The sequence below is a fragment of the Gouania willdenowi genome, chromosome 6 (genome assembly GCF_900634775.1).
Source record: "Gouania willdenowi chromosome 6, fGouWil2.1, whole genome shotgun sequence".
NCBI lineage: Eukaryota > Metazoa > Chordata > Actinopteri > Blenniiformes > Gobiesocidae > Gouania > Gouania willdenowi.
Window position 1 is genome coordinate 51,717,607 of NC_041049.1, and position 18,834 is coordinate 51,736,440.

Below are 18,834 nucleotides of genomic sequence, written 5' to 3' on the forward strand. Positions count from 1 at the left end.
ACAGACTCCAAAAAATACACAAAACGTCTACACAAAAATACCAAAAAAAAAAAAAGAGAAAATGAGGGGAAAATACAGAATAAACTACAACAAACACACACAAACCCCTTTTTCTTTCCTGTGTTAATGCTCAGATTGGTCATTATTCTAAATGCTGAGATGGATGTCAGACAGTCACATTTCTGTGGCTCCTGCTGTGATAAAAGTTGCCCATGTCTGCTCTAGAATGCACCCACTATACAACTGTGATTTAACAGTACTGTGTCTATAACAGTGGACACCAGGTCCAAACTGAGCTGCCTACAATGGTGTATTTGTTGTCAATCTGAGCTTTTTCAAAGTCCAATCCCAACAATGTTCTGTGCAGGTTCTGGGTGTCCGATGGAGCATTGAGGCTCTGTTGAAGGGAGTTTGTGTGCTCCACTGTTGTCCCGTCTGTTGTGCATCCCTGAAGGGCAGAAAGGCATGTACTGTATCCAGGAGTAGGCGGACAACCGAGAGTTGATACCAAAGGGGAGATTATAGACTTCTCCACTCTCAAGTGTGTTGCTGGAGTCATCCTCATGAGCCTTGTTCCACGCAAGGAGTGCCTCGTTCCTGCTTCGAATCCTGTTAGGATAAAAACACATCCTGTTAGAATCAGACTCTGTCATCCTACATTATTTTATTTTAAATAAAATTGCAAAGACTATTTCTAATCATTGATGCTGTTTTAGTAAATGTCCAAATGCTGTTATATTGAAAGTTTGAAATGAGAATTGTGAAGGCTTGGTTCTCAATCATGTCAGTAATAATAATACCTAGGGATGTAACGAGTCACTCAACTCCCGATACGATTCGATTCACAATACTGGGTTCACAATACGGTTCTCTCACGATTTATTTTACAAAATGGACTCTAGACAAATGATGACCGAAAATATTCCTTCATTTTTTGGGGGAAAAATACTGTACTGTTTTCCTTTTATTTTTCATTGTCAAAAGAATCCCTTGATAAACTATTCAAAACAATGCAATTTAACTAAAAATAAATCTTGAATGAAATAAATAAAGGAATAATACAAATGAAGAAAAGCCTATTAATTAAATTCTGGTTCTATAGTAAACAATGCAAAACTGCATAATAGTTCTTTTTCTTTTTAAAAGTGCAACTGAAAATGTATTTTGTGCCTTAACAATTGGACTTAAAAAAACAATCATTGTACTGCATTTAGGTCAGATATTTGTTTGGATCAGCAGAGGGCGCTGGTAACCCAGTGGTCAGTTGGCATGCAGCTAATCTAGCAGTGAAGAAGAGATGCTATGCTAGCAGACAGAGCTAATAGAAAAACGTGACTTTTATAGATATTCACGTAATATTACAGATATTCTTTCGGTGCTGAAGGAGTAAAGAATCATTTATGAACATGTTTAAGAGTAGATGGAGGCCAGAAAGAAAGTAGTAGGAGCGTCCGCCTGCCGCCAACACTTCTGCCCTCTGCTGTTTAAAAAAAGTACTGCGATTCAATTTTTCACAGTATCGATGTGAACAGTGATACCTATGAATCGATTTTTAACTGCCTTATGATTAATCGTTACACATCCCTAATAATAACAACCAATAACCAAAATATTAAATCAAAAAAACCAATTTCAAAGGTTTTCTTCATGAAGTACCTGGGATGGTGTTGTCGAGTAAGAAACCAAAGAAGCCTCCAACAAACATACTGGTTGTCAGCAACACCTGAAGCACCTGATCAAGCTCTATCACACCTGGATGTGACACAATGTGAACAGGTTAATGAAAAGTACAACAAAAACTATATTTTTTTCCGTAAAAAACAAACAACTCCGGTACCTGTAGCAATGGCTTTGGGGTTTTTTAATATCCAGTTAGGGATGACGAACCAGAAAACATGGAGAAACCAAAAATGAAGATGTTCCGAGAGGAATTCATGTTTGCGTACTGAAAAATGTGTTTCAGACACGAGGAACACTAAGAGTTGTGTTGTTTTAAAATGGATCAAACTGAATACGATGCTTACCTGCAGATTAGAAACTCCAGCTGCAGAGATGACACTGAACATAACCATGAACATGCCTCCGATCACAGGCGATGGGATGGTGGTGAATACGGCGCCCACTTTACCAAACATGCCCATTATTATCATGAACACTCCACCAGCTACAATCACCATCCGACTCCCAACCTGGAAAATAGGGAAACAAACAGAGGTTTAAAGAGAACTGACATTTCCTACACAAGTAGAAGTACTGTTACTTGGTTGAAATTGTACTCAAGTACAAGTAAGTCATACATTTAATACTCGAGAACAAGTTAAAAGTAGCTCAATTAAAAGGTACTCAAAGTAAAAGTTACTATCACCTCTCCACCCCTCACTAAAGTTTATTTTTGTTTTATTATTGGTTCTCATGTATAAACTTTAAAAGAAGAGACCAAATCTTGCACAACTGGAACTTAATTTATTTACCACAAAGACATCTGTATAAAATAAAAAGGTTTGTCAAAATGTGCAATTCTTTTAAAAATGAAATAACACCAATGAATTTAATTCAAATTAAAAAAAAAAAAAAAAAGAAATTTGATTGTCTGGTTGTTTCATTTTTTGTAGTTTCACAATGTCAGTTTATCATTTTAAACCAAAAAAATAATTATTTAATCAGGAATGTTTGGGTGTAGAAATGTAACAACTATTACTTCTTAAACGTACTTAAGTACAAGTAAAATCAGAATCAGAAGTACTTTAATGATCCCAGGAGGAAATTACTAGCATTACAGAGGCTCAAAAATGACTTAGAAATACACTCAAAAAAAGTACAAGTACCCATAAAAGCAACTCAATTACAGTAGTGAGTACGTTACTTTCACCTTTGGGAAGATAAACGTACAGTTGTAAACTGTAAACTAAGGCATTTAAGGATGATATAAATGTGTTAATTTTGCTGCATTTCTGTACTTTTGCTGAGCTGTGTGATTTTAGATTTTGTTTTAGTTTTTACTGTGCATGTTTTCTTAGGCTGCTGTTATGACTGTAAGGCACAGAATAGTACAGTGCTGTGATTGACCAATGCTGCCAAGTTTACCAAAGATGACTCACAACGTTGAAACGGAAAGAAATACACTCAGGCTTTGAAAGTAATTTTCCTCTCAGGTCGTCATCGAGAAAACAATGAGCAATTGTTCTGGTTCAAATAACTCCAATAATGTAATATTCATTTAATTATTTATTGTGGTTTATTAGGGCTATAAATTTTCTGTGTAAAAGTTAGTGAACCTTTTACAAGCTGTAGGTGGTACTGAACAGTGAAAGTAATGAACGTGGTCAAAATAAAAGCTCAAATATTTCTCTTTTCTCCAAAGCAGCGTATATTCATTCATAGCAGTCATAAGGTGAACTTAATTATAAAGTTGTTTCATGATTACCTTTGTGATACCAAGAGCTCCAACGTTCTCACTGTATGACGTGGTTCCATTGCCTGTACCCCAGGCCCCCGCCAGCAGACAGCCCAGTCCTTCAATACCAATGGCCTCTGTTGATGGCGTGTTTTGGAGGAGGTGGAGCTCCAGATAACCTGGCACAAGCGTGATAGTCCCCAACCGACTCGATCATGGAGGAAATCACACCAGCCAAGATTTCCAAGGACACCTGCCAGGCTCACTGTCGGCATCCCCCACTGTCCTATATATCAACACAAGGAAAAATTTTTGGACACGTTTTATCAGAATTATTACAAATGGTTAAGTGGTTTCTTTGCACACAAAAGACGAGCCAAATGTCAGTGTAATAAAACTCCACAGCACCACAGTGACTGTATAAGGATGGTAGACTAGGACTCATATATAAATATTGTCTAAAGTTCCTCAAACTCTTTTAACTAAAATGTTAGACGTTAACCTAACCACTAGGAATGAAGTCCAAAACCAGGCAGGCAGACCTGCTAATAGTGTATCGTAGTTTGTATTGTAGTTTGCCCTATAAAAATAAATAAATAAAGTTGAATTGAATATGTTCCCTTCCCCTACCAACCTAATTGTATGTATAATGGTATTTATCTCAATGGAAAATACAGATTAACAACAAGTTTTAATGTGATGTATTCCACAAATAAACATCATTGATGCAAATTAGAAAAAAAAAAAATTCAACTTTTATGTTGAAAAAAGTGCCATATTCCTTATGTAATATGTCATCACAAACAACAGCACATTTCATTTCTTCAATATCAATGGCTAAACCATTACCAACGTTAATTGATGTAAAATTGTATTGCTAATATCGGTGATAATATCAGTGGGCCAATAATATGCTATCATATCTACCTTTAATTCTAAATATCATTGCTAACCACAACCTATAACCAGAGCTTGATGTCTATTATTGCCAGTAAACAATTGTTGTCCTTTCCTGCCATGCTAATAGGAAGGATAGCGCTGCTTTTCTGAAACATGAGTAAAGCAATAACTGGCACAAAACTGTGCTTTTATACTCCAAACTATGTTATTAACACAGTTTTGTTGTTCAACAAATGTAGAAAATGTATCTTTAACTTTGTAGGTAGCTTAGAAACAGTGTAAACACCCCCAAAAAGTCTATATGGTCTTGATGGTCTTAATGGTCTTGGGCCTTCTTGTCTTTCAGAACTACTTTTACCCTATGAACCTTCCCGGGCCTGAGGTCCTCCGGAGCTGGCCTTTAAGTAGTGGCAAGTGGCTATCCATACGGTAGCCGTATCAATATACCATCATTCTATCCTACGCAGCGCCCTCATCGGCCAGTTTAGGTCACGTGACTAAGACTAAACCTAACTGTAAAACCTAATTCTAACCCTAACCTAACCCTAAAAATACCTGGGTGTGAAAGGATGTCCTGTGCCAGTGCTAATTTTAAAGAACCCTAACCTAACCCTAAAATAGTTGCGATATAGGGTTACAACCTAAACCTAACCCTAACCCTAAACCTAACCCTAAGACGTGTACTTTGGTGAACGTACCAATAGCACCGGGGGTTGTCCGTAACGAATAGACATTTTTTTTAGTAATCCCCAAAGTTAGGACACGCACACACTGTGAGGCGTTTATTCCAGTTTTATGGCCCAGTCCTGTGGAACAGTCTGTCAGAGCACCTCAGGGCTGCAGAGAACGTTCATATTCTAGGAACAGGCTCAAGATCTACCTTTTCAAATGAGCTTTTAATGAGTTATCTATTCATTTTAGGATTGTTATCTTTCATGTTTTTATTAATATCTTTTGTTGTTTTTATAGTTTTAGGATTGTTATCTTTTATGTTCTTTTTATAGTTTTAGGATTGTTATCTTTTATGTTCTTTTTATAGATTTAGGATTGTCATCTTTTATGTTGTTTAGGATCACTATCCCAGTGTTTCCTCGGAGGGAGCCCTCTGCACTAGGGGCTGTGATAGGCTGTGGCTGCAGTGGTTATGTATCGTGGCCCTCAGTGTTGGTGAATAGCTTCTGCTATTTTGCTGGACTGGGGGCTCTGACCCAGCACCCTGTGCCCATGGTCTGTGTCCTGCTCCTGGTGCAGACGGCTCCTTGTGACGTCTCCTTACCAAGATCCTCTGTACCCAGCCATGTGTCATGGTCCTTATTTTAACTTGTTTGTCTGTGTGTGGTGGGTGGGGTTTGTATGGGGTGGGTGTATTTTTAACTATGTAAAAACACTTTGAGCGGCATCTATTTGTATGAAAAGTGCTTTTTATAAATAACCATTGATTGACTGATTGATTGACTGATATCAAGAATATACAATGCTTTGTCACACACCATGAAGGAAAGTTTCCACAGTCTACGTTAAAGAAAAGTGGGGAAAGGGAATTAGATCATTTGAAGAGGTGTGGGATGAAATCAAGTGTTTCCAGTGGTTTTCGACCAGTTCTACCTAATGGAGGGAACACTACTGGAAAAATATAATCACACCAAGAGAAACGCTGCACACGATTATGTCAGGCTGGAGTAAAAATAGCTCTATAAGGGCAAATCATTTCCATATATTTTGGAAATGCCCCAAATTAAAGGTGTTTTGGAGGGATGTTCAGCAGTTGTGAAGCAAAAATACTTTACTGTATCTTGGCCATGTTTTGTGTTTGGACCACTTGAATGATAGAAAGCTGCTACAGTGTACAGGACGATCGGCTCAAATAATCCTAGAATTATTTGAAATCAGAAAAACTGACCTATTGTTTAAATACCCAAAAAGACAAATTCTTCCAAATTTAGGACAAATTCATAAAGGACATAATCTTTCTGTATTATTGGGGAAGTTTCTTCTTCTTCTTCTTCTTTTTCTCTATCTTCTCTTTCAAAAGGAAAAATGTTGGAAATATATCTTTGTAAAGTGATGTACAAAAGAAGCTGCTGTCTTATTAAAAAAAAAAAAAAGTTTGAAAAAATTCCTCCATACTGTAAAAAGAAAAGACCTTGCGTTCTACTGTAGGCTGCTAATGTTGGAGAGAATAACATCACAGCATCCATCCATTAACCCTCATAAATTAATCTATACATTTTGTGGCTTTTGAGGGTCACGCAAACCATTTACCCACACAATCTTCTCATGATGAAACGCTTCATATAGACATGATGTAATATCAAAATTGGTTTAATTTGAGGACTTTTCAATGAATAGGAGGTGCAACAGGGGTTAGCATTTCTTCCTGTCAGCTAGAAGTTTAAAGAGTATCATTTCACTTCCTGAATTCCTCCTAATGAATGATTAACAACATTAACTAGACGATAATACTGTACATCATCTCACCTGGGTATGGTAGAGTGAACCAGGGAGCTCGGCCAACAACATCTCCTTTGAGGTCAGTCCTCGCCAGGTAACCATACTGGTGTTGTTCAGCAGGGAGAACATCACAGATTGTCAAAATGTAACAAATGAGCCAAGACAAAGTGATCCCCAGCAGCACCTGGTGATACAAAACGAAAATAGTTTTGACGTACCATAGATAAAACATATGACCTATAATACAGTTTGGTTCTCCACTTACAGGGAGGATCTGAAAGACACAAACCCAAGAGACATGCAGCTTTTTATCCTTGCTGTATGTCGGCACCGGCACAGAAATGTGACGGAGATATTGTGAGAACAGGATAATCAGGGCTGTGGTCCTGTGGAGAAAAAAGGAAGATGGGAAAACTTGAATTTGTTTACAGATGTCAGAACAAGTTAAAGGTCCCATATCATGCTATTTTTCACCATCTCAATTTGTTTTAAGAACCCCAAAAACATAGTATTTGAGGTTTATTTTCCCAAACTCGCTTGTTTTCCAGAGTTTTAGCCTCTGAAAAGTCACTTTCTGAGCAACTCTACAGTTGATTCGCAGCCTACTTATGCATATTCATGAGTGGGCGTGTCTATAGACAGGACACTGACTTCCTCCTCTCCTCACGGTGACATAGGGCCAGAGGACGGCCGGCCCTCCTCCCACCCACTCCGTAGCAGAGCTCATGCTGCTTTATAAACACGAGAGGGGGGTGCCGCGGGATGGGTCTCCGGCCGTGCTGCTCCCCATACCCAACCCTTGGGGGGCTGGATGGTGGGGCTGAGGGTGGAGGGTGCCGCCGCCTGTGCTACTAAGTAGTGGCGCGGGGGTGGCATTCCCACCTCAAATTGCCCTACCAATCCCTCCAATTTTAATCGCACCTCAACACACCACCCCCCGGAGGGTGCGACTACCACTTCCACCCTCCGAGTCTATTTGCACCACAAACACTTATATACACAAAGGTTGCGCCTCATACATTCACTAAACACACACATTCACACAGGAGATAGGGAAGGTGGGTAGGACCCCATATTTGGGCCTGTCGGGTGGGGGCCTGGTCCCTCTGTTGATGGCTGGGCCACCGTTAGAATGCAAATACATCAGGATGGTGCGGTCGGGCATGGTGGAGCGGTGGGTCTCGGAGGGCGTGGGGGGGCGGCCGGGGCTCTCTTCGCGCGGTCTCTCTGGGCAGCGTCGGCCCGGCGGGGAGTGGGAGTGCCTCTTCCCTATGGGTGTGGCTTGGTCCATGTCTGGTCTCCTGGTGGCCTTGGCTGTCCTCGGTGTGTGCGGGCCCGGGGCGGCCTGTCTCGCCGGTGTGGGGGGTGGGCGCGCTGGGGGGTGCTGGCATCTGTATCGGGGTTGACGCGGGGCTTGGCGCTTCGAGATGATGCTGTTTGCTGGGGGACGGCGCTAGCTGTTCCGGTGGCTGCGGTTGCCGTCGGCTGCCTGGTAGGTCTGTCATGCTATCTGCGGATCGGTGGGTGGGTTCGGGGCACCCTTAGTTGGGGACTGCTGTGCCGCACTGGGTGGGTGCCGTTGGGGTGCCTCCTTCCTGCGGTGGTGGCCGCCGGTCGCTCGCGCGCCGGTGGGTGGCATTGCCTTGTGGCTTGCGCTGTCCGGTGGGGCGGCGGGGGCCTGGGCTGCTGTCCTTGCGCCGTATGGGGCTGTGCGGTCCTGCTTGACTGTGGCCAGTTCGTGGGCTGGGTTGGGGGGTGGGGGGGCTGTGGCGGAGTGCGCTGGCTCCTCGGCTTCTAGGTGCTTTCTCGGGTGTGTATGTGGGGGGCGGTGGCTGCCTCTCGGCTTGGTGTCTTGGGGGCGTCTGGGGGGCTGCTCGGCCGGAGGGGGGGGCTGCCTGGGCTCGCTGTCCCCCGCTCTTTCTGCTATTCTGGCTGCGTCCTCGAGTCCGGGGCAGTGCTTGGGTTTACAGTGGCAGTTTCTTGCACATACATCGGTCTACGATGCACAAGCATGCCTTGGACTGTGGGATAAAATTTGTAGTGGGCTTAACTTTAGACACGTTGATCCCAAATACCTGTTTCAGGTATTACCACTCACTCCTTCCCTCTGCCCACAGCCACCACCATTATAGTTAAGCCTCACGCCTACAAGTTCACATCTCACTTTACAGTAATCAACTCTTCCCCACCCTTCCATTTCTCTTCCTTAAATCGCTCCTCCCTGCTCTCTTCCCCCTCCACCTCCCCCCCACCCCCTCACCTAGGTGTAACACTGCCCTCTCTTTTTATATTCTCCCTTTAATAAAGTGTTTCTTACCCTTCCTTAGGGAGGGCTGGTGATGGTCACAATTATGCAATAAAATAATGCAATTTATTTAATTGCAATAACAAAAAAATAAAAAATATAATGCATTGCTGTCTAAAAAAAGATTGCACTTCTTGTAGTGTTGACCTTTGACAGCATGTGCAGACAAGTAAAAAATAAATAAATAAATAAATAAACAAACACGAGACAGAACATGGGGGCGGGGCGTTCGCCAGTACATACATAGACTGTAGAAAATACATACATAGCACTGTGCGAAGGACGCGGAAATGCTCACTTTCGTGGGCGTGTCTGCTTACATGTCAATCACGGCAGAGAGCTTCCTGGAGGCGCGGCTTCTCCAGCTCAGTGCCGCGTCAAATTCCTCATCAAAGTAGGAACACGTCATCAAATTGGAGCGAGGTGTTTGTGCTCACCCTGCAGTAAGAAAGGAGCAAATCACCCTCTAACTAACCATTGAGGGAATCAATGAGAAAAACACTTCGGGCATGTGTATGAAGCCTAAATAGAACTTTTATGATGTTTAAAGCACAGAAAAGTTGATTTAGCTTAAAATGGGCCCTTTAACCAAAGCATAAGGCAGGTCTGTCAAGATAATAATAACAGAAAAGAAATACTTTCCATCGCTTAAGATAGTGCTGAATTACTAGAATTGATATTACATTTTTAAACAGATGGATATTTTCACAAAGAGAAGAATGTCAAAGCTAACCTGTACAGTTTAACCATATCGAGAATGGTTTTTTACCATTTCTAATGAGTATGGATGGAGTGGTAAATAGTAGGGTGGGACACTGAGTTCACGATATGAGACGATGGACAATAACGGGCTAGCTATTACGACATGATATGATATTTTGGGAAAAGAAGATCCAAAATAAATTTACAGTTGGAAAAAAAACAAATAAACCACGCTTTTATTTGACTATAACTGGACATACAATATCTTGTCACATGATCCCACTTTTAGTAAACAACTGTTGATTGTCCGACCTTTAAAGCGATTTATTCTGTTGGAAATATAATATTTTACCACATATGTTTAAAAAAATATTTTTTCAAATGAATGCAAAGTACAGTACTGTATTCATATTTGGATTCTTTCATTGCAAGTTTTGAATGTTCGTCTTTAATGCCAAGATGCAAATGGGAGTCCATTATTACTCACGTTACTGTAATTGAGTTGCTTTTATGGGTACTTTCTTTTTTTAGTATATTTCAGTAATTTTACTTGTACTTAAATACGTTTGAAAAGAAGTAAAGTAATTCATTACATTTCTACACCCAGCCGTTAGTGAGTATATTATAATTTTTTGTTTTAAAATGATCAATGATGTTGTGAAACTACAAAAAAATTAAATGACCAGACACCAATCAAATGCATCACAACATAGCCGGCCAACCAGATTAAACGTATTTGTTTATTTATTTTTTATCAGATTAAACATGATGCACAATGCCAAAACAGCATTGAATGCTGGTTATTTTCTGTATCTATACTTAGAGCCTGTGAATTTTTTTTTATTTTAAATTGAATTAATTGGTGTTATAGTATTTTATTTTGAAAAAAATAATTGTATAATTTGACAAATCTTTTACAGATACGTTAGAGGAAAATAAGTTCCAATTGTGCTGGATTTAGTTTCCTCCTTTTGTTTCTATCTATTCATGAGATGTTTTCTATATGCAAGGGAACTGTGGCAAGATGTATTATTTAACGTGGGGGGGTTATAGTAACTAGTAACTTTTACTTTGCGTACTATTTAATTGAGCTACTTTTTACTTGCACTTGAGTATTTTATGTATCACTTACTTGTACTTCAGTACAATTTCAAGTAACTGTACTTTTACTTGAGTAGCATATATCAGGACTCTTTACACCTCTGACCATAGCTTTATCAGGCTTTTGTGTAAAGGCTGTATCAAGAAAAAAATCCACTTTCTGTCCTGGTCATCCCACTGTGTGAGATTGATAAATTAAAGCGACCTTGACATATCTCATCCTTCCTTCTACTCTGCTCATCAAGTGTTCTCACATTGAAGAGATACCCCAGTGGTTTCCAGCACTTGCACCAGCAGAGTCAAACAGGGACAGTCCAATGAGGGAGATGGTGGGAGCGATCGTCAAAGGTCCGATGAAGCGCATGAAGAGGCCAATGAGGCCAGAGAAACCAAAAAACACCTGGAAGAGGGAACCCACCATGATGGAGCCCTGCAGCTGAAGACACACACAAACATTTGGACTGTCAAAGTCATCTTCATTAAACACTATACTTTTTTTACTAGACAAAGTTATAGTCTAGGTTTCATAAATCCATAAATCAAAAATAATTTGCTCGAAAAAAAGATCTACATGGTTGAAATTGTTACTCAAAAGTTTGTTTTTGTATCTCCACTGTAAACACTACATTTATTGACATTATCGGAAAAGTTTCCCCTTCGTTCTTTCTTGTGTTTCTATGCCAGACAAGAGGTACAGTGATTTGCTTGACACCATTTTTGCTCTCGTTTGTCAATATTTCCCGTGAGATCACATCTTTCCACGTGATGCCTCAAAACAAACATTTTGTCACAACTTTCAGCCCGTGAAAACACCAAAAATGTTTTTCATGCCGTGTGTTATTACTTTCACCACATGCACAGAACTACAGTAGTAGTTTGTGTAAAAACAACAACAATGAAGGACGAAACACAAACAGGGGTTCAAAGCAGTTCCATAATTGTTAAGTTAATCAAGATTCTCTTACTGCTCTCATCCTGCTCTGCCACACTTCTTTGAAGTCTGTGGATGAGCTGTTGACTAAAGTGGCATTTTGAGTCCAAGCAGGGCATGTCCACTCAGGCATGGACAACATGGCCATGGAAGGGGCCAATAATGTGAATGTGCCACCTTGAAGGATGGGCAGCCTGCAGATAGAAGTAGCAGAGATAGATTATAGATAAAGATAGAAGGGAAAAAAAGGCTACACGGGAATTAAAAGACCTGCTAAGGGAACTCATGTGAGATTTAAAAGTAGAAAGGAGTTTTAGTTGAAACATCACTGTGAGAGCACATCTCAAGTCTCTATTAATCTCAATCACATTCCCGTACAAGTTTAATTTAAATCATATGAGCACAGAGAGCCATTCTATTAACATGAGCTGTAAGACTAAGTTATTTAGTGCATTGGTTATACAGTGAACAACATTATGCTACTAAAATCACAGATGTACCATAACCTCATTTATCTGCATCGACATCGGTATCCACATATTGAGTTAATTAAATCCATAAAATTCTTAAGGATGGAAATTCACTTTCACAAATTTGATAAAGAATTTGTTTTCTGTAAATATAAACTCTAATGGTTCTTCTCACAACTGACTCTCAGATATTCCAAAAAAAATAAAGAAAAACTGGTTTTTGATTGAGGTTTTTCACAAACTCAATTCCGAACTTAAAGGCACATTGTGTAATTTTTGGCCACTAGAGGCGCTAGCCCTGAGAACCAATCCTTATCCCAAAGTTACAGATCTGACTTGCTGACTTCCCTTACTAAAGAATCCACGTTTAACTGAACTATCACGGCAATTACTGCATCAATGCCCGTATGTTGTGACGCCACGTGGGAATTATATATAGCCGAGCCTGTGGTCACGTGACTGCTGTAAAGTGAAACGTTCTCCAAGCATTCTCCAGGTCACGTGACCTGATGAAAGACAGTCCGTCTCCTCCAAACTTACATAGTCGGTATTTCAAGAGGGAAGCCTCGCTCGGAGCATTGATACTGTCAAGTGCTGTATATTGGCCTGAGGAATCATTTAAAATAACTCATATGGGTCCACGGTGTGCCTTTAATAAGATAGAAATTCCTTTGCTAATCCATCTGTGACACCAATATTCAGGCCGTCTGAACCTGCACATACAGTTGTACAACTCTAGTTAATGCGATTTACAGTAGATTTAAAGTTGCACCTGCAACCGTTAACCTCGAGTAATGTAGCTTATTCAACAATAAAACTCAAGGTTTTACAAAGGAGAGAAAAAGAAGAATGCAAGGAAGGGATTTTGATGGATTTGACATCAAAGTATCATTTGGATTTACCCCTACTTTTCTTTAGTTAACGTTGTTCACCAAGCATGCTAGTTTTGAAAAGTCTCTGAGTAGAAAATAGTTCAAGAGGAAAAACCATAAGATGGTGTGAGCGTGGATAATTTCACCTTAATGCATTCTGCTGTACAGCTGAATTAGTGCATTAGTGCGCTGACTGCAACAACTCCAGAAAAAAAGAAGCACAAAGTCACCAACTTCTTATAGTAAATTAATGCAGATAGTAACTACTGTCTTCCAATCTATTAATGTTTTTCCAATAGGTTAATTACCTTATGCCGAAGGTCACTTGCAACAAAGTGCAGATGCCAGAAGCGAAGAAGATGGTGCTGATGAGGTGGCTTTGGGTGAGGCTGTCATGTTGTAGACACAGACCTTGTGAAAGGATCAAAGGGATGGCGATGATGCCACCAAAGGCCGTCAGACAGTGCTGAGAGGAAAAGAAAACCGAGAAAGTATGAAAGATAGGAAAGGGAATTTGATGTTGAACTATTGGGCTAAACACACACTTAGCAATGATCTACTTGTACAAAGATTTTGAATATCAGTGTGCAAGTTTACATTACTAGTGAAATGGTATGTGTCACTAGTAAACCTTTTATACTAATAAGGGGACCAGGAAAAGAAAATTCATTCTTAAACCAATCAGGGTGCTCGATTTGGTTGTAATCCCCCCTACTTCATTTGCCTTAGGTCTACTATTGCTGCTAATCTTTTGGTTTTACTAGAACTATAGGCTAAAAACAGTACACTAGTACTACTAGTGAGATTTTGTGTATACAAAAGAAACATTTAGCTTTACTGGTAAAGGTTTTCTGTGCACTAGTGTGCAAGTAGACATACTATCCATCCATCTTCTGTCAGTTATCCATAGTCGTGTCGCAGGGGCAGCATCCTTAATAGGGGAGCCCATACTTCCCTCTCCCCAGCCACTTCGTCCAGCTCTTCCTGGGGAATCCCGAGGTGTTCCCAGGCCAGCTAAGAGTCTCTCCAGCGTGTCCTGGGTCTTCCTCGGGGTCTCCCCCCGGACGCCTCACCACAGAGGCGTCCGGGGGGCATCATAATGGCACGTTTCCATTGGATGGTATCGGCCCTACACGGCTCCGCACTCCTCGTTTTTGGGACCCGATATTGTTTTTCCAGAGTGTTTTCATTGAGCACCAACCTGACACGTGAAACTGCCAGACTGCACGGATTGCACTTTTTTGCTGCCATCCTCACAAGATTGCCAACAAAAATCAATGGTGGCCAAGTGAGTTGATGACTCTACGCTGTAATGATTTTCAGACTCAATCAGTGTCTGCATTGTGCCTACGTCACATTTTCAGACCAGGGGTGCTTTTTTTGGAACCTCAACAAATAGGTACTAAAAAAAGCAGCACCAAGTACCACGGAGGAGGTGCATTTTCTCAGTGGAAACGCGCTAAAAGACAGTAGAGCTGAGTGGAGTCGCCAGTGGTAACGCGCCACGGGTGCCCACGCCACCTAATTTGTCACTTCTCAATGCGGAGGAGCAGCGGCTCTACTCTGAGCCCCTCCTGGATGACTGAGCTTCTCACCCAATCTCTAAGGGAGAGCCCAGCCACCCTACGGAGGAAACTCATTTCAGCCGCTTGTACCCGAGATCTTGTTCTTTCAGTTTTGACCATAATAAAACAAAATAGTCTACTCGTAGGCAATTTTGTGTTACTAGTAGTACTAGTAGGCTTAGAATATGTTACTAGTAAAAAAATAAAGCTTTGCTAGTTTTTTGGCTTCACTAGTAAAGTGTACTCATGCACTACTAAACCAAAATTGAACACTTCATATTTGAGTACTCGTACTAGAACTTCACTATGGTCAATAACACTGATATTGATAGGAACAAGTTGGAGCTCCTTTATTAGATGCTGTACTTGTTCTACATGTACTGTATTGCTTGCACACTAGCACAGACACACCTTTACCTCTTTCAACTTGGTTCCAGATATCTTTACTGTTTTCTCTTGTCACTGATTTTTATATATTTTCTTCATAACCTTGCTGACTTGTTTATCTACTAATTTTTATGAGTTTTATTTCTTGTTTACAACACCAGCTTTTCTTTATATTAGTCTTGTAATCTTCACTATTCTCTGCTGTTTGAGCAGAGGCAGAAACTTGATTTCAAAAGCATCTTGTAGATACTTTTGCTGACTTACCTGGATGCCCAGAATGATGCAGAGGTACCATGGAGGAACATCTGTTACACAGTACGCTAGTTTGTTGGTGTCTTCAGCCAATGATGAGTCTAGTTCTTTAGTTTCAGGGAGTTCACAGAAATGTTCTTCCAGCTTCCATCAGACAGAAAAATTGACAGAAGTCAATGATGGCTCATAGATCTTTAATCATGTGGCTGAAATCATTTCCAAAAGCTCAGACAAGTCACACGCAGTCAAGAAACTAAAGGATTCACAGCAGAAGTCAATATTCCCTTTGTCACATGCAAGCGATTATAGAGTTGTAAAGAAATATCAGTGAAATAAATCAGCCAAATGGTCCGTGGGAAATAGTGGTAACACTGAATTCGTCAGTGGTTAATCTGAAAACATAAACATATACGGACAACATCTGTGTTTTTCTCACTAAACAGGGTGACACTTGTTTTTCTATAATGTGATTTCAAGCATGGAGGGACAGGAGCATAAACACACACATTCCAATGTAGCCACGGATCTTGTTTCTTAGCTATATGCTTTGTTTTTAACATGGCTCTAAAAAATAAAGTATGAATGCATACAGCAAATACACAACAAAGACATTTACCACAAAAAATACTTTCTTAAACTGTCATCATCATGTGCATTGTTGCATATTAGAATGCAGTAATAACTTACCGCAAATCCATAATTATCAAGTCCGTTACTTTTCTTCTCTGGAGCCATGTCCACTTCCAGTTTCAGGTGTTGGTCCTCTGGATCAAACACAGTCAAAAAGAAAAATAACCATTGGTCAGGGGGGAAGACTGGAGTATTTGATAAAAACACAAGAAATTGGAGGTGGGAACACTGGTGAAGAGAGAAGGAATAGACATGGAACCGCAGCATTTGTTGATGTAAGTGGGTCCCACCAGCAGCTCATGTGAACCGAATTACACCAGTAACAGCAGCTGACCTACTGGCAAGCAGCAGATACTAACTCTCTCGCTTTCTGAAACACTAGTGCTTTGCCTTGTTTCACCTTAATACCAAGAAGCTCTTAGGAAATACATGGGAGCCTCTAAACTGGTCAAACATACTTATAGGAACCTTATAAATTCAACTGTTTTAACAAAACTTTGGCTACATATTGAAGTATAATACCTGTTTTTTATTGTGATTATGGCTTCTTTTGATTTTGTTATGTAATGATTAAGGGTCAAAATTACAAATATATATATAAAATGCTCTAAACAAAATTTAAAGTGAACCATTAAAGTTAATAGGTTTTATTTTGGCTAGGCTTAAAAATTTGGCAATTATGTCAAAGTTTAATGGTCCTTTTTACACACAATATCAAGATGATAGCCAGCATGCAACCACAATAAGTCCTTTTGAAAATGTGAAAAAAATAAATAGGAATGACTTAAGATAATAAAATAAAAATAAAATAAATAAATAAAAAATAAATACTGTTGAATGTGCAATAAAAATTAATGATATAAAACCACAATTTAGAAGAAGCATTAAATAAAGCAACTATAAAAGTTAATCACTCCCTTTCTTTTAACAATTACTTACTGGCAGTCCCAACAAGATAGCTGCACAATTTTAAAAGTGACAGAAAGCAGCAAAATAATTTACTGCAACAGAAAACTGAATGTTTTGCAGGTTTTAATGCAGATTCAGTGTGCGTTTAAAAGATGCTGCACCTCTTTCGATAGATTATAGTGTCAACAGTTTGAGTAGAAAATAAGATCATAAGACAATAACAAAAAAATTATAGGAAGACTTCACTATTGTCTGCAGCGCACTGTAGAAACTGACAATTAGTGCTTGAAAAAACTTCACAAACCAGAGAGTTTGGGGAAATGAAGCTCACATGAAGGTTGAAAATTAGTGTGAGTAACAGCACATCATGAGGTTTGCTCTGAGAGCATGTGACTGCATGCCACATAAATTACAGATGAAACCAATATCAGGTAGCAGAGCATTGAGACAAGTTAGGAAGTTTTTTTTTTTTTTTTATCTTTCAAAAAGACTAAACTGAAAACATAGACTGTGTGAAAACTCCAGACATTAACACCTGACCTTTCTTTATTTCCTTTTTCCTTGGTAAACATAAATCCCCGATCGCCATCTCTCTTATTACGGAGAGATGGTAATTCTTAATAGTTTTTCTGATAGATTTCCTCATTATCAATTTGCATTAAAAGCACTGTGCTATTAATCATCTTAAAATGTGGAAACTCCTAGTGCAATAATGTTTTGGTTGAACAAATAATTATTTCAATGCTTATTTAGCTGTCAATGATTTCTTCTCAATTATAAACTGTGAGACATTGTGTTTTATAAAAAATTAAAAAAAATAATCATTAATCTTGTGGCGTAATTACATTTCTAAGCCAATATAAACAATCAAAATCAAGTTTCCTTTACATTAGAGATGGGCAATATTGCCTGATATATTTCAATGATATTGGGAAACAAATGAGAAGTATGTTAAAAACAAATGTGGCACTTTTTCCATTACTAAAGTTCAATAAAAGGTGCGCCCCCAAAGGGAGGGGCTTGAAAACTGCCTCGCTGAAAATTGAGCATTAAAAATTGAAAAACATTTTCCCTTGCACTAAAAGAACTTTATTATTGCAGGATCCCAACCAGAACTTCAGACTCCAATGATGACTGATGACTCATGATGAAGGTTCAATCATTTATTACACACATAAACCAACATCATAGGCACATTTTAAGAGCTGAAAGCACAATAAATTACTGCTACAACTCACAAACATTCCATACAACCACACTTTCACTGTCTAACAACATGTAAAACACTAACTAGCATCAACTACACTGCATTTGGTGTAGCTTTGATGATGATATTTACTCACCAAAACATACCTTTGCACCTTCCAGCAGGGTGCAATAAACCAAGATGAACAGTAACCCCTTCAGGTTTTTTGTAGCTCCGTGACATGAACAAACTCCTGTCTTAGCTTTTTATCTTTGCAATTCATTAACTTTTTACCGATTGCACATACGTAGTAAAGCTCCAGCTGTGATACATAGCGGACTTCCTTCTTCACCTTCACAATAAAAGCATTTGAACAATAGAACTGCAATCACAAATGATGTAAAAATAAATGCACAACAAATATTGTAAATAATTATATTTGTCTTAAACATAAATATGGGTCATTTACACCCCCACCAAATCATTAGTGTTTCAAAAAAATAATAAGAAATGGGTTATAGGCAAACACAAATGATTTCTCAACTTCAATGACCAGAAAATGGCCTCAAAAAGGTGTTCAAACAACTCAACCAAATAACCCATTTTATGAGCTGTTGGGGTGCAATTTTAATCATTGTCAAGCAACAAAACCTGTTTCTGAACTGGGCGTTCAAGCACTGACTGCTTGGTGAGACGTTCACCTTTCTTGCCAAGACATATCTTAACTCTCCTGACAAAACCATCTCTATCCACTGTAGCTTCTGAAACTCTACCTAACC

At 39.5% G+C, this 18,834-nt stretch overlaps 1 protein-coding gene across 1 annotated transcript; it reads right to left on the reverse strand.

The window, feature by feature from the left end:
- Window positions 1-48: 48 nt before the first annotated feature.
- On the reverse strand, window positions 49-18,260 carry LOC114466043 (solute carrier family 23 member 1). Its single transcript, XM_074783808.1, is given in 16 exon segments — window positions 49-609; window positions 1,657-1,752; window positions 1,838-1,885; window positions 1,888-1,945; window positions 2,025-2,189; window positions 3,425-3,526; window positions 3,528-3,635; window positions 3,637-3,680; window positions 6,773-6,929; window positions 7,011-7,131; window positions 11,108-11,289; window positions 11,819-11,978; window positions 13,435-13,592; window positions 15,343-15,474; window positions 16,018-16,094; window positions 18,223-18,260. Coding segments are annotated over 15 exon segments (1,923 nt in total). The 5' UTR covers window positions 16,066-16,094; window positions 18,223-18,260; the 3' UTR covers window positions 49-265.
- Window positions 18,261-18,834: the final 574 nt, after the last annotated feature.